The sequence below is a fragment of the Scomber scombrus genome, chromosome 18 (assembly GCF_963691925.1).
Source record: "Scomber scombrus chromosome 18, fScoSco1.1, whole genome shotgun sequence".
In the NCBI taxonomy this organism is placed as follows: Eukaryota; Metazoa; Chordata; class Actinopteri; order Scombriformes; family Scombridae; genus Scomber; species Scomber scombrus.
In genome coordinates, this window is record NC_084987.1 from 20,286,520 (window position 1) to 20,300,522 (window position 14,003).

General features: G+C 40.8%; 2 protein-coding genes across 4 annotated transcripts in view; one reads left to right on the forward strand and one right to left on the reverse strand.

Moving 5' to 3' along the window:
* The first annotated feature begins 926 nt into the window (after window positions 1-926).
* ap5z1 (adaptor related protein complex 5 subunit zeta 1) lies at window positions 927-7,830 on the forward strand. 2 transcript variants are annotated; one of them, XM_062438589.1, is made up of 18 exons: window positions 927-1,027; window positions 1,510-1,647; window positions 2,038-2,218; window positions 2,420-2,570; window positions 2,786-2,898; window positions 3,065-3,239; window positions 3,558-3,611; window positions 4,189-4,329; window positions 4,529-4,566; window positions 4,920-5,082; window positions 5,337-5,515; window positions 5,629-5,771; window positions 5,884-6,002; window positions 6,199-6,326; window positions 6,527-6,624; window positions 6,717-6,849; window positions 7,125-7,339; window positions 7,432-7,830. In XM_062438589.1, exons 1-18 carry the CDS (start codon window positions 987-989, stop codon window positions 7,682-7,684), a joined length of 2,463 nt encoding a protein of 820 aa, XP_062294573.1. In that variant the 5' UTR covers window positions 927-986; the 3' UTR covers window positions 7,685-7,830. The 2 variants fall into 2 exon arrangements, with proteins under 2 accessions (XP_062294573.1, XP_062294575.1); XM_062438591.1 differs by lacking the exon at window positions 3,558-3,611.
* Window positions 7,831-7,913: 83 nt separating this feature from the next.
* mmd2a (monocyte to macrophage differentiation-associated 2a) overlaps window positions 7,914-14,003 on the reverse strand; it is an 8,948-nt gene continuing 2,858 nt past the window's right edge. Inside the window, exons 2-7 of one of the 2 annotated variants that reach the window (XM_062438592.1) lie at window positions 13,582-13,663; window positions 12,488-12,654; window positions 11,715-11,789; window positions 11,507-11,608; window positions 11,272-11,341; window positions 7,914-10,195 (exon numbers count right to left, since the gene is read on the reverse strand). In XM_062438592.1, coding sequence (XP_062294576.1) covers window positions 9,995-10,195; window positions 11,272-11,341; window positions 11,507-11,608; window positions 11,715-11,789; window positions 12,488-12,654; window positions 13,582-13,663 — 697 coding nt within the window. In that variant the 3' untranslated portion in view covers window positions 7,914-9,994. The remainder of the gene's footprint in view (window positions 10,196-11,271; window positions 11,342-11,506; window positions 11,609-11,714; window positions 11,790-12,487; window positions 12,655-13,581; window positions 13,664-14,003) is intronic. The other variant, XM_062438593.1, reaches the window with a different exon arrangement.

Here is a 14,003-nt window from a genome sequence, read left to right on the forward strand (position 1 = left end):
TGCTTCTAACTCTTTCACAGTAAATTACCTTTGCTAATTGACCTCTGCAATACCATATGATGTAAAAGTACAATATTTAACTCTGAAATTAAATGGCATACAAAGTGGCACACAATGGAAATACTCAAGTAAAGTTCAAGTTCCTCAAATTTGTACATAAGTACAATACTTGAGTAAATGTACTTAGTTACTTTCCACCACTGCTGACCTCTTACAAAGGAGCAGTGTAAGTCACATTACATATTATCTAGGATATTTATGATTTCCTCCCAGAATGGGTCCTTTTTCTATTGTTTCTTTGAACACATTTTGTTGATAATAGTTCAGTACTTTTACATGTACAAAATGCAGGCATTAGTTAAACCTGTGGTAAAGAGTAAGTAACAAATAGGCTATTTCGCTCTGAAATGAAGGACAGGTGTAAAAAATGGAAGTGACAGTAGAAATTGCAAGTCCTCAAGATGCACCTAAATGGTTGATTAAGTGAGTGTAGGTCTTATTATACCAGCTGTAAAATACAGTAATTAACACTAATTACATTCATTTACAGTAATTATATTAATACATTTTGCTATTATTTTTTGGTCCTCATGGTACTGCTGGAAGAATGTGCAGCCTGTAAAAAATAACATAATAGTTTGGTGTTTTTTGGGGGGGTTTTTTACATGCGAGCGTGCTACAGTGTTTATGAAACATGAAAAGTAGAGAGGGGAAGTAACACTAACGTTACAGTGAGTGTGAGTCTTTCGTCCAGACATAAGGAAAAAAACTATAATGTATTAATTTTGTAATTTATCTTGATACAATCATCCGTTTAAGTTCATGGTATTTATGTCTTCGCTTTGGGGGTTTTAGTGAGAGCTGAATGCGGAACTAAAGTCATGTCATGTGATTTTAGTCAGGACTAGTTTAGCGACCGCACTGTTTATCTTCCGCTGCAGATAGACGCTGGTCAGTAGCAGAGGAATGTCACACTTGCTCTCAAAATGTACTCTCACGGTTCAGAGAGTTTAATTAAACAAGCGAGGTAAGAAAATATAAAATGAGAACTTCCTCTTCCATCACTTCTCTTCAGCTGGTTTCATACATGTCGCTCTTATTTCAACAGCCAAGCTAACAAGGCTAAAACCTAGGTAGCTTCTCAAAGCCTTGCTGTAAATGGACAGTCGCTACTTATATTATTTAAGGAATAGTTTACAGCCCTTTATCACTGGTAGGATGTCATGATGCCTGTTGTGTTTACTCACTAAAATGTCAATGAAGTGTCACTCGGAGAGAAACGACCAAACTTCGAGTTTTTGAGACTGTACTGTTACTTCTTACTCAGTAAACAACCAAAGGGAGACATACGTTATCAAATATGGAAGTGATTAATATTGGGTCAATAGTTTAGGTGGCAACCAGGGCAGAAAATTAGCACCAGCCACCAGCCAAAAACTCAGTGTCTGGTCAAATCTGAACATTCACTGGCAACATGTTGAGACTGTGTTGTGTGTGTGTCATTTCCAGGGAGATTCAGGAGTCTGAGCTGCAGAAGTTTTACAGCAGATTGGTCAAGCTGCTCCAGGGGAAGGAAATCGGTCATGAGACTGTGGACTCCCTGCAGAGGCTGCACCTCATCCTCTCTGCCACCAAGTACACCAGGACGTAAGAGCTCCAACCCACACCTCTCACACCACGTACACGAGCTGCTGTCCATACACACTGTGTTTCATCTCTACATGTTAAGTTTAATGTATCCCAACTCCTCCTTCCTTCTTCACTCTCTCCCCCTTCCTTTATCTTATTTATCTAACCCAGTGGTGATGTCATCTGACCACTCAGATCACCATATTCCTTTTCTGCTGCCATGTTTTCTACATGTAATAGAGCTATACAGCTTCTAAACTAAATACTATTTTTACACTTGACAGTTATTGTACTAATTATTATAACTAGCTCTCAACATACTTGAGAACTCAAAGGGATAAATATGAACTCTGTCTGATTATGCTCTCTGCCCGAGTCTCATGTTTCCTCTGTTGCCATCAATCAAAGGTTGCCTTCAGAGCTTCAAAAGAGGCTTGTGCCACTCCTCTCGTCACCCTCGGAGCAGCTACAGGTGCTGAGCTCAGCTGTGCTCAGGGAGACATTGCCCCTCTCTGGTCAGGAGCATAACTACAACCAGGAACATTTCAGTCAACTGAACAGCCATGCTGCTGCTCTACTGCTCTCACAGGTCTGAAGTGTGCATATTTTGTGCTCGGCCTGATTCATCAGTATTCTGAGATGTATATACGATTGTACAGGGCTGTTTTTGCCTCTACTGTGTGACTTTTATCCTTCAACAATGAAAGGGTGCTATAAAGTACAAGCACTATAGTTTGTTTTGGTACATGTAGGCAAATCATCATCTCTCGTACTCTCTTGACCCCAACAGACTGGATCCAGGGCCGATCTGTCATCTCTCTGCGCCCAGCTCCTCCGCAGTCTGGAGAGCCGACCATCGGAGGGGCCGTCTCACACGCTCACAAACACCCTGCCAATCCTCAACACCATCCTCACACACAGCCCTGAATGCCTCACTGAAGGTAACAAACAGTCAGGCAAAGTTTGAAGTCATGATAGTGTTTCAGTGCAGTGTGATTACTCGTAAAATAGATTAGATGGCTGATCCATGATGAAGCAACTGTACAAACACATGCAGCCATTAAGCATGTAAATCAGCATCCTTTGTTTGGTTTTTTTTGTTAAGCTGTGCGCATGATGACGTTTTCAGACTGTTCTTTTTCCGACTTGACTACAGATAACATGACCGTCCTAAGTAAAAAGCTTGTCGATTGGCTGCGTTACGCTAGCATCACTCAGGGAGGCGGAGCTTCCTCAGGAGGATTCTTCACAGGACCCAGGTCACGTCAGGTACAGACCTTTCAATATCTGATGCTTGTCTAGGTTGCATGCTCATAGCTTTCAACTCATCCATCAAGGTCCCATTTGCTTCTAATTCTTTTTTGTTTTGTTAAACGTCAGGCTTTCCTACCTTATTGTTTATCTTTGTTTTCGTATGCTTGTGGATGGGTTTCAGCCGGTGCCTATAGCAGAGCTGGATGGGTCGGTGTCAGGGGATTTCTTCACAGTGTTGTGTGTGGGTCAAGGCTTCACTGAGGACCAGTGGATGAACGTCTACTCCTTTTCCATGCTGCGCCATTGGCTCCTCACCTACCACTCTGGGTCTAATGGCAACACCACAGCAGACGCCGGTATGACTTAATGCTGATGCTAAGATTTGACCTCACATGCTAGATAGTCTTTATTTTATGTCATAGCCACAGAGCTAAATTAACTAACATTTCAGATCACTGTTTTTTTTTTTTTTTAATGTAGGGATTTTTTTTTTTGTGATCGGAAAAAATAATCCATGATTTCATTTGGCCCTATTATGACCTCACTGTCCTCTCAAACAACCACATTTGAGTCTTTTGAGGAACGTCAGCCTTGAAATGATCAACCACGAAGGCTGTGATTCATTCATATCATGCATCTCAGATGACCTGCTCTTGTGTTTTCATCATTCCCAGCAAACAGGCTTCAGCTCAGTCTCTCCCTCTCCCACTCCCACTCCTTTTCTAATGGTAAGATATATGAGAGAGGTTTTAGACCTTCCCTGCATGCTCGTGCATCTAAAAAGCCAAGCAAACTCCTACTATACATCTTCTTTTTTAACTCCGGGGCAACACAGGTCAATTCATATCGTTACTTACAACCACAATTTATCTAACAAACCCTCTAACCAGAAATCTTGATCTGTAACTCCTTATCTACACTTCCTCACTGGTGTGTGTGTGTGTGTGTGCACCTTTTGCCTTCCCTCAAACCTCCTGATGAGGAGCTCAGTGGCACTGATGTAATTGTTCAGAACTAATTCTATAATCAAATAACACTGTATGCAATTGATATTACTCATTGTATTTTTAACTCACATGTAAAATCATCATGATATACAGTAATTCTTGTTGATCTCCACTTTTCCTCTTGTTGGACTGGACTTTTTCATCTTTTCTACAAGATGAATATATTGAACTATTTCAAACATTTCAAATATTGTTTGCACTATAACTTTTTCATTTGGCACTAAGCAGTGGGGGAATACATCATATGGACTTTTATTATGAGAAATAATAATTTTGAATCTGACCTCCCATGTTGCAGATGACCGGTCGGAGGTGGATGGTTCGGTGGTTTCTATGGTTTCAGCGACTTCCTCCTCCAGCCGACTGCTGCCTCCAAAGGAGCGTCTGAGAGAAAAGGCTTTCCAGTACTGCCAACGCCTCATCGAACAGTGCGATCGCAGTGAGTGAGTGTGAGTGTGAGTGTGAGTGTGAGTGTGAGTGTGAGTGTGTGTGTGTGTGTGTGTGTGTGTGTGTCAGTAGAAAAAAAAGTTATGTTGTTGTGAATGCAGAATTTCAATCAATAATTAATGCACATCTGTTGTATTATACACTGTTTACTTGTGAACAGCTGTAATGTGTATTCCTCTCTTTTGTCTCAGAGGCACACAAAAGGACAGATACAGACCTGCAGAAAGCGGTGAGCCCACGTCTCATTTTTGACCATAATGATTGCAATATACATTAACACATACACACAGCAGGGTTGTTGTTTATTATCCAGTTTCTGGTTCTAACAAGTTTTAAAACAGCAGTATCCAACGTGTCCATATCCACACATACAACAGTTGAATACAACAAATTCATGTCAGTTATCACGGAATAATACGTCATTGTGGGAAATGTAGGAAATAATATATTTAAAAGATTTTTAAAAAACAAAAAACGAAACCATTTGAAGGGCAGAAAAAAAAAACACAGCATTCACATTTTCCCCATAATCCAGACTTTATAATGATGCTGTCATTGTGTCTGTCCTGTTTCCTCTCTTAGTGTCTGGTGGAGGCTGTGTGTATCCTGGATTGTGTGTGTGTGGAGGACGCCTCGCTGGTCTACCGGGCGTTCCCATGCATTAAGGCGCTATACGGGCGGCTCAGCTCAGACCTGTCGTTTGCCAGAGTGCTGCTGCCTCTGGCACAGTTCTACCTCAACCACGGTGCGCACACAACATGTTTTTACTACAACATTTCTTTCTAAAAATGGAAAACGGTGTCAGTTGTGAGCCCAGTAAAATGGTGTTTAATCTATGATGCCCTTACCTTTCTCCAAATCACATATATTCATGAGCACAAATATGGTTAAATGCATGCAACTTTGTTTACATAGTTCAGTTCCTTTTATCACTAATGCCAAAAGGATTTGAAAACATGAATTTTCAAATGGCTAAATATGTACTTGAACCCTGTTTAGGCGAGATGGCAGCAGTAGACTGTGAGTGTGTGTGGAAGCTGGTGTTTAGCCGGTTCCCTGCCGAGCTGTTCAACGACCCCTTCCTGGCACACGAGCTACTACGCTTCCTCCGAGTGAACCTCGAGAGCCTGCAGCTTCGAGTGCCACAATACACCCGTTCCTTCCCGAACCTGCTGAAGGTGAAACCCAGAGAAGATATTTTACAGATGTGTATCTCAGAGATTATTTTGATTGGTATACACTACATATACTCATTGTAGGCTAGTCAGGACTATGTGTTTTATCTCTGCAGTTCTTAGCGTGGGACAGCCCGGCGGTGGTAGATGACTTTGTGGATCTGCTGCCCTCTCTGGTAACAGCTGGAACTGCAGTGGAGCTGCTCCACACTCTGCTCGACCTGCCCTGTCTCTCCGCTACACTGGTGTTGCAGTTCAGGTGCACGCACACATCAGAGTAATATTGCCCAAAAAATGTCAAAGCTGCCTACCACATTGATTTGCTTCTTATTTTTTTTATTTCATTGAATTTGTGTGTCTGTATGCTGCAGGTCAACATGTTTGCCCATCTCTGAGTCAGGCGGGCGTGGCCTCATGTCACTGGATGCATTTCGGAGCCCATCTTACCGAGGCCTTTTCCTCTTCCTGCTGCGAGGGGAAGCAGGCTCAGGTAATCAGAGACACGCAATTCATTGTTTTAAAACATGTTGTAATAGTTTTGGCTTTTTAAGATTATTTTTTGTATCTTTATTGGATAGAGGATAGTTGTATTATTTTGTTTTTCATCATGGAGAATTGTTTCCACGAGTCTCCATGGTCATTTAGTCTGTTTTTTAGAATCACTTATTTTGTGTTTCCTTCCACAGGTGACACAATTGACCGACTGAGCACACTCCATGAGCTGCTAGCTGAAGCTGCTGATTGGCCAAGAGTCATTCAGTGTACCCAGACTGTCCCTGTGCTGTTGCACATTTTTTTCAACAAAGTTATTATGGTGAAGAGATGAAACATTCTTTACAAATTAATTACACCTGTGATTACTGTACATTTATAAGAATGCTCAGTTGAAGTTGACTCATCTTGTCCATTTTATGTAACATAACGTTAATGATTCATAAATGTCAGGTTTTTGAACAGGCTGGATGTTTAGTTTCAGTTTTGATACACTACATCAAGCATTTGGCTGTTTTTTAGGTAGCTGATGAGAAGCTTTTAGCCCACTTGATTCTGGTGCAGCTGGAGAGAAGTGGCCTCCTCCTCAACATCCCTAACTACATCAAAGAGATACACAGGTACAGTAAAACACAGTGTTACTCTGCTGGAACATCTGTCTGAGTTTCATCCTGTTCATCCTGATCCTGTCACTGTCTCTGTGCTGCTGCAGGGTGTTCAGCTGCCACCTGCTGAGGTTGTGTAAGCTCCACCCCTCTCTGGTGGTGGACCAGTCTCACGAGCTGCTGGAGTTCGCTGGAACCACAGCCAACGTCTACAGCAAAGAAGAAATCTACACGCACGTGGTAATGAGACTGTCTATCAATCAATCTTTATTTATATAGCACCAGATCACAACTAAAGTAATCTCAAGGCACTTTACCTATAGAGCAGGTCTAGACCGTACTCTTTAAATTTAAATTAAAGAGACCCAACATTCCCATATGAGCAAGCACTTGGCGACAGTGGCAAGGAAAAACAGAAATCCCTGTATACTGAAATGTGACAAAATATCACACTGAAATAATAAAATGGGACAAAACCTGACACTGAGAAAATATTTACCTTGTTTGGCTTTCAGGTGTGGGTGCTGGGAGAGTACCTGTCTGTGTCTTGTGACTCACGCTGTTCTGTGAGGCTCATCACTTCCTGTTTTGAGGCATTGGAGGCTGTGCTGTTTGAGATCACTTCATCTGCCCCACCTCCAGGAGCGTGTCGCCCTGCACCTCGGGTGATCACCACCCTCATGAGTGCGCTCGCTAAGCTGGCATCGCGATCACATGACCTCATACCCAGGTGACTGACAGGCACACACATCAAAGTTTTTCTTCATTCTTTATTCATACACATCACGTCTGTGATGTCATGTAATTGTTTGTCTATTGCAGGGTGTCTCTATTCCTCTCCAAGCTACGAACAGTAGCCAGAGGTGGGTCAGTTCCTTGGTGCTCTGATGAAGAGGACCTTGTTGCCATAGTAACACGAGGAGAGGAGTTGTGGTCACTGCTTAAGGCCCCCGGTGTGGCTCAGAGTGTCCTGACCCCACCTCCCCATGTCACCACACCCCAGTGGCACCGTGACACCAACGTGGCCATGCCACTACGACTGCGACTCCTCACCAGCCTCACACATTCACAGTGACACACAACACACCTCTTTCATGATTAACCTGTACACACATTAATATATAACCATTATCATCTGGCATTGGTACACCATCATGAAATAGAGAAGAACAAATTGAACACACTGTAATGGATTTTGTTTAATTTTTGCACATTATTTTTGTAAATAAATGATATTATTTGATTGAAACTTGATGTGATGAAGCATATTTGGCATCCACAAAATACACAGATCCATCATAGTTTAATATATTGTGTCTGATTTAATTCAGTGATTTCTCAGAAATACATTTTTACAAAATAGATCATCTGATTTACAAAAAAAGCTCACTTCCTGAGTAAGTGCTCTGTTCTGAAAGTTCAAACAGAAACTGTTTAACTACGACTGGTTAGGAAAAACCTGTTTGATCTAAACAGTGCAGACAAAGCATAGTAGTAAAAATGGAAGTTTGCATATATAATCTGCATTCATAACATGTCCACATGTTAATTCTGTCATTTGGAAGGTTTCAGGAAATTATATTTGTCGATAGAAAAGTGCTCAAGGGTAAGAGTGCATCATTTAAACAAAACAGCTGGTAGTCATAGTCCTCTAAAGATAATCAATACATATAACCTTGACAAAAAGTATTGTGTGAGGATAGACTCTACATTTCTGACAGCCATACTTTATGAATTGAGTATTTGACCTAAAACATTAGTCAGTGTGACATGAATCACTTTGATTTGACTTTTCTTCTTTTAAATCACATTACAGAAAATCATGAGAATCTTTTTAGTGATCGATTCATGACGATTATAAATCGCAACAGAAACACAACCAGGCCAGTTCTACTGATCCTGGTTGTCCTCAACAAAGGTCAACTTTGGGTTTGGTTTTAATTTGAGTTTCAATTACAGTCTGCCTTCAGACTGACTGCTAATTCATGTCAGTGTGTCCTACTAGTGTTATTAATGCTGTCGACTGCTTAAATACAGCTAAAGATGAGTATGTTTGTTTATGAAACCAGTAACAATAAAGATGTTGAACAGAGTTTAAAGTTCAACTACTGTCAGAGAAAATTAAAACCGTCTAAAACCATAATAACAAAAAAGAATAGCCCCAACCTAAAGAATTCACTTATTTTACTGAAAGATGTGTTGGCTGTGTTGCCAACTTTGTATTTTCATATATTGTGGCTATGCAAAAATGGACATGAGTAAAATAAAATCGCTGCAGTTGTGACACTGATTTAAATATAGGGTTAGCACCAATATATAAAGGAATGCCTGCATAGTACATTTTGGCACATCACTTGTGGTTGGAGTTTACTGGCCTAGCATAGTTTAGGAGGCATAGTCTCAGACTGTATGTTGTTAGTTCCATTAAACAGAAGTATGTATAAAGGAATAGTTTGACATTCTGTAAAATAAGATTATTTGCTCTCTTTCAGAGAGTTCGATGACAAGATTGATGGCACTCATGTCTGTACATTACACATGAACAACAGAAGTTGGTTAGCGTATTAGCTCTTAGCATAGCAGCCATGACTTCCTGACAACAGATGGAGACCTCAGAAAGTCACTGAGAAACTGAGCCAAGAAATATTCCTTTGTATAAAACTGCACATAAAACAGCAACATGTCTTTTGTCACACTTTTTGCATGAATTAGAGAAATGAGATACAGGATGTTAATTAGTGAACTTTAAAGGTGCAAGTAGCAGATTTTGATAACTTTGGAGTTAGTCAGGCTAGCTGATTCCTTCCATTTTCCATTTTTATGCTAAGCTAAGCTAAACCTCAACTAGCTACAGCTCAACATTTAACAAGAGTGGTTAGATGAGGTCAATCATCTCATTTAACTCTTAGCAAGAAAGCAAATAAGTGCAATTCCCAGAATTTTAAACTATTCCTTTAACTGGACAAAATATTCCAGGGACACGTGTTGCCATATCTGTGCAAACATCCCCCTTGAGGTGATGAACACAAATGGAAGATTAATTCTAAATCTCTGTCTGTATTGATTGGCAGTCCATCTGGCCATTCAGACCAGCTTGATTGGCACGTCACTGTAAAAAATAACTGGTCTCATTCAGCAGGTGATACTTTGTAATCAGTCGTCACAAGTTTGATTGAGCCAGGCTAAATGTTCACTGGTCAGTCTGTTATATGATTAACATGTTGTAGTGACTTTTAGTTAGACAGTGAGAATGTTTGGTCCTAGTTAGGGAGAATTTCATCTGATCTGTAGCAGTCAGATCAACTCAGCACCATCTCTGATCTCCTAACTGAAAGTATCTCTTCTTGTTGGTTCGAACCACATGATCTCAGGTGAGAACGGTGAGTCACCTCGATGTCTGCAGCAGAGGCCCAGGTACATACAGGTACCTCCAGATGGCGTAATAGTGAACGGTTGCTCCGACTGCAACGAAAAGGTGCCAGATGGCGTGGGCGAACGGAACGAGGCCATCGCTCTTGAAGAATACCACGCCCACCACATAGAAGACACCTCCCACAGCCAGTTCACACACGCCTGCACGGTCCACCTGTAATGTAACATATTTACGGTAAGCTGCTGCAGTGCGTCACATTTCTTAAAAAATAAACACATGAGTAGTTGAAACGTATAGCTAAAACAGATTAGATTTTTTTTTTGATAAGAGCTTTTGACGTGCGAAACATTGCTCTCCAGCAATGAGATTGTTACTTTGTGATCTCTAGATAACAGGATGAAATAAAATGATAGTAAGTAAAACCATTTTAGCCTCCATAGTAGAAAGAACTATGCTAAATACATTTCAAGTTGTGGGCTTTAGGAAAAATAACAAAGAATTTGCATGTTTTAGTCTACTGAGCTCAGATCACATAAAAGCATACAGTTTTTGGTTGATTGACAATCCTCCAAGGAATCATTGTTTTCTCCTCATTACTCCTAGAAAATCAACTTTCACAATCTAAAATCTAAAATCATACCCAAAATAATAATTAATTCATCCTGTGTGTAGCCAAAGCCTGATCATGTTCCTTTATTATGGTGAACACAGGCACTGTGGGTTAGTTTTAGACATTCTCATATAGACCATCCAACTGCTGTAAAAGCTCAACTTGCTCAATTTGGAGTGCCAAATGTAAATTCATCCATTGCTGAAAATAGTCCCCAACAAAAGCACTATTTGCTTCTGTTTGAATAATGTTTGCTAGAAAACTACAGTAATGAAACTACGGTAATTAAACTACATATTTGAGATTCTTCTTCAAGGATTTACATCCAAGGAGTCAGACTAAGACACTGTTGGTTTTAGTACAATAAAACTTGTTGAAAATAAAAATATGGACTCAATGTCAATGTCATTGTTTAACAAAAAACTATAATCACCTTTTTTATATCCCAAGGAAGTTTCGAGTCTCTGCAATTTAAATCTTATAGCAAACTCAAAGGAACAGAAAGCAATGATTTGTAGGTAAGGGGCTAAAACAAACAAAACCACCGGCTTTGCTCTTTAAATAAAGACAGTGTCTGCACAATAGCAGGAAGCCTCTTGCAGCGGAAAAGGGGGTCGCAGGAGATTTTTTATTCTTAAAAAAGAAAGACAATGCTTAAACCTTTGTGGTTTATTCTTACCATAGACAGGATGACCAAAGCAGGAACAGCTCCCATGGCCACATATCCAAGCAACTCTACCAGCTTGTACCTGCAGGTAGAAAACTGGGAAATGAAAAGGAAATGCCTCCAATTTTCAGAGCAATTGTTTCTGTCGACTGTTTGCTGTAAACACCTGAGAACAGGAGTCTGGTTTCAGGTAAATTGTGTCAAACCAAGACACAGGTCAGAGAAAGACAAAGAGAGCTGGCGTTACCTCTCATGGAAAAAGAAGACATACATGGATCCTATACAAGCCATGACCCAGATCAGCCAGCGCATGTGGCACGCCCAGGGCCCCAGCTCCCTCAGCATCAACCTGGTGAAACACATCACACAAACATCATTACAGCACATCCACCAGCTGGGTCGTCCAACAGACTGCTTCTAATTTGTGGTCCGCAACCATGCAATGCCAGACCCACCAGGGAGAATAGGAGGATGCGATGAAAAAGTAGATGGCCATTCTGTCACACATGTGGAAACGCTGCTCCACCTTCCTGCACAGACACAAAGAGATTAGATTACAGCTCATTTCTAAATTAAATTTATGACAAATTCCATCTAATTCTGAGAAAAACATAATCTCTTCATTATTCATAATCTCTAAAATACACAGGGTTCAGGCTTTAAGAAATTTTACCAAGCAAGAAAATTAGATTACACACACAATTTTGTCACACACACACATACAAATTGCCCCTGGCCATGTCCTCACATATGAACATATGAAACAGGATTTGTTGTGCCTTTTTGGACTATTTTATGTTGTTATATGTTTAAGCCTGAGCTTAGATATGCACACTTAAGTGTGATAAGCACAATCATTTTCTATAATAGATATTTAATCTTTAAGGTAAAAAAAAATTGTATTATGTGTTTTGACATGGTCAGGCTCCGAGAGTAGAAATGTAAAGTGTTACAGTTTCAGGTTTGTTTCTATGTGAGTGTGTGTGTGACCTGATTTCAGTTGATATGAGTTGAAGATAATATTTTCATTACCACAACACATCTGTTGTTTGGTCTGCAGCCTTCTGGATTTGTCATAATTAACAACATAATTAACAAACTGTACATCTGAGTGTGCTGTAGAAGTCTACTGGTGCAACACACACATCTGCCATATCCCTACCAGCATTTTCTACTACACACACACACACACACACACACACACACACACACACACACACACACACACACACACCGGAGGTGGCTGATTTTCCAGGCAGCAGTGTGGAAGAGTGTTGAGGTGACAAACAGGCCGGTGAGACCGCTCCCATAGAGCCAGGCAGCAACACGATGCCATTGATCCATAGACAGGAAGTAAAGGACAGACCCACCCAACAGACTGGGGAGGATCCAGAACTGTGGAGGACCACAAGAGACACAACATTACAATTATTTTAATCATGATGCACACATATTTTATATTATATAAGATTTTTGATAACAGTTAATAATGCGCTTCCTGTGTCATATCTTGAGTTGTATCAGGTTACTGCTGATACAATGTAAGATAGTTGAAAGAAAAAAGATCTGCAAATACTGGAAATGTAACCAGGGATTTTATAAAAGCTCAGTACAGGGATTAGCGGGAAAATTATACACCCACACACGACATTTGTCTGGTCATGCTCGCATTAAGAATACTGTAGTCCTTATGAAAGGGTTCTGGTTGGTTGATTTTCTTTACCAGTCAAATGTGGGAAAATAGTTCTGAATTCGTCCTTCAGTCTTAATAGTTTCCTGACATTGTTTACATTCCTCTGTCCCTGAAACCTCTGTTAAATTGTTCAGTGCTTCACAAAAGGTACAGATGATCCTTGTGGCTTCATTATGAGATACACACCCTGCAGAATGACATGGAGTGAATCAATGAATGAAATGAATGAACCCACGTCTGTTTCTGGCTTTACAGTCATTATGGCCATGTTTTTTCTCTGTTCTCTTCCATCCATGTCACTCTCTTGCTCTCTCGGAGGCAGAAGCGTTCAGGGATTACAGCAGATTAGAGAAAGCTACAGGCTGAATCACAGATTACAGCCCACTGCCTCTAATGCACAGCCAAAAAAAATCCTTTCCATTCTGCCTCATTCCTCACAATCCTCTACATCTTTTCATTGGATTCTCTGAACTGGCATTAAACACAGAAAACACCAGGACGGAGAGCATGAACCAAAACTACTGACTAGCCTTTAAGATGTCTGAAAATGTGCGTGCGTGTGTGTGTGTGTGTGTGTGTGTGTGTGTGTGCATGTCTGCGGTCTGTATGAGCATATTTGTTTGGCTCACCCCGTGTGTGGCACAGTTCGCAGCATGTTCGTATTCAGTAGGCTGGTATCTCTTACTGGCTGGCACCCTGCAGTTCATGAACCTGAGAGAGAGGCAGAAAAAGAGCAAAAGAGAGAGAGAGTGTTCAAGTAATGAGTGTGTATCTGGAGGCAAAACAAGGTGCTGCTTTATTAGTTAATAAATTACTGTGTGCTGAACCAATGAAAGCCAATGGTGTGTGTGTGTGTGTGTGTGTGTGTGTGTGTGTGTGTGTGTGTGTGTGTGTGTGTGTGTGTGTGTGTGTGTGTGTGTGTGTGTGTGTGTGTGTGTGCGCGTGCGCGTGCGCGCGCGCATGCATGCATGTATGTGTGTGTGTATGCCATGTGTGTATGTGTGATTGTCATTCTTGGAGGATTTACAGGTCTCTAATCCACATCACGTTG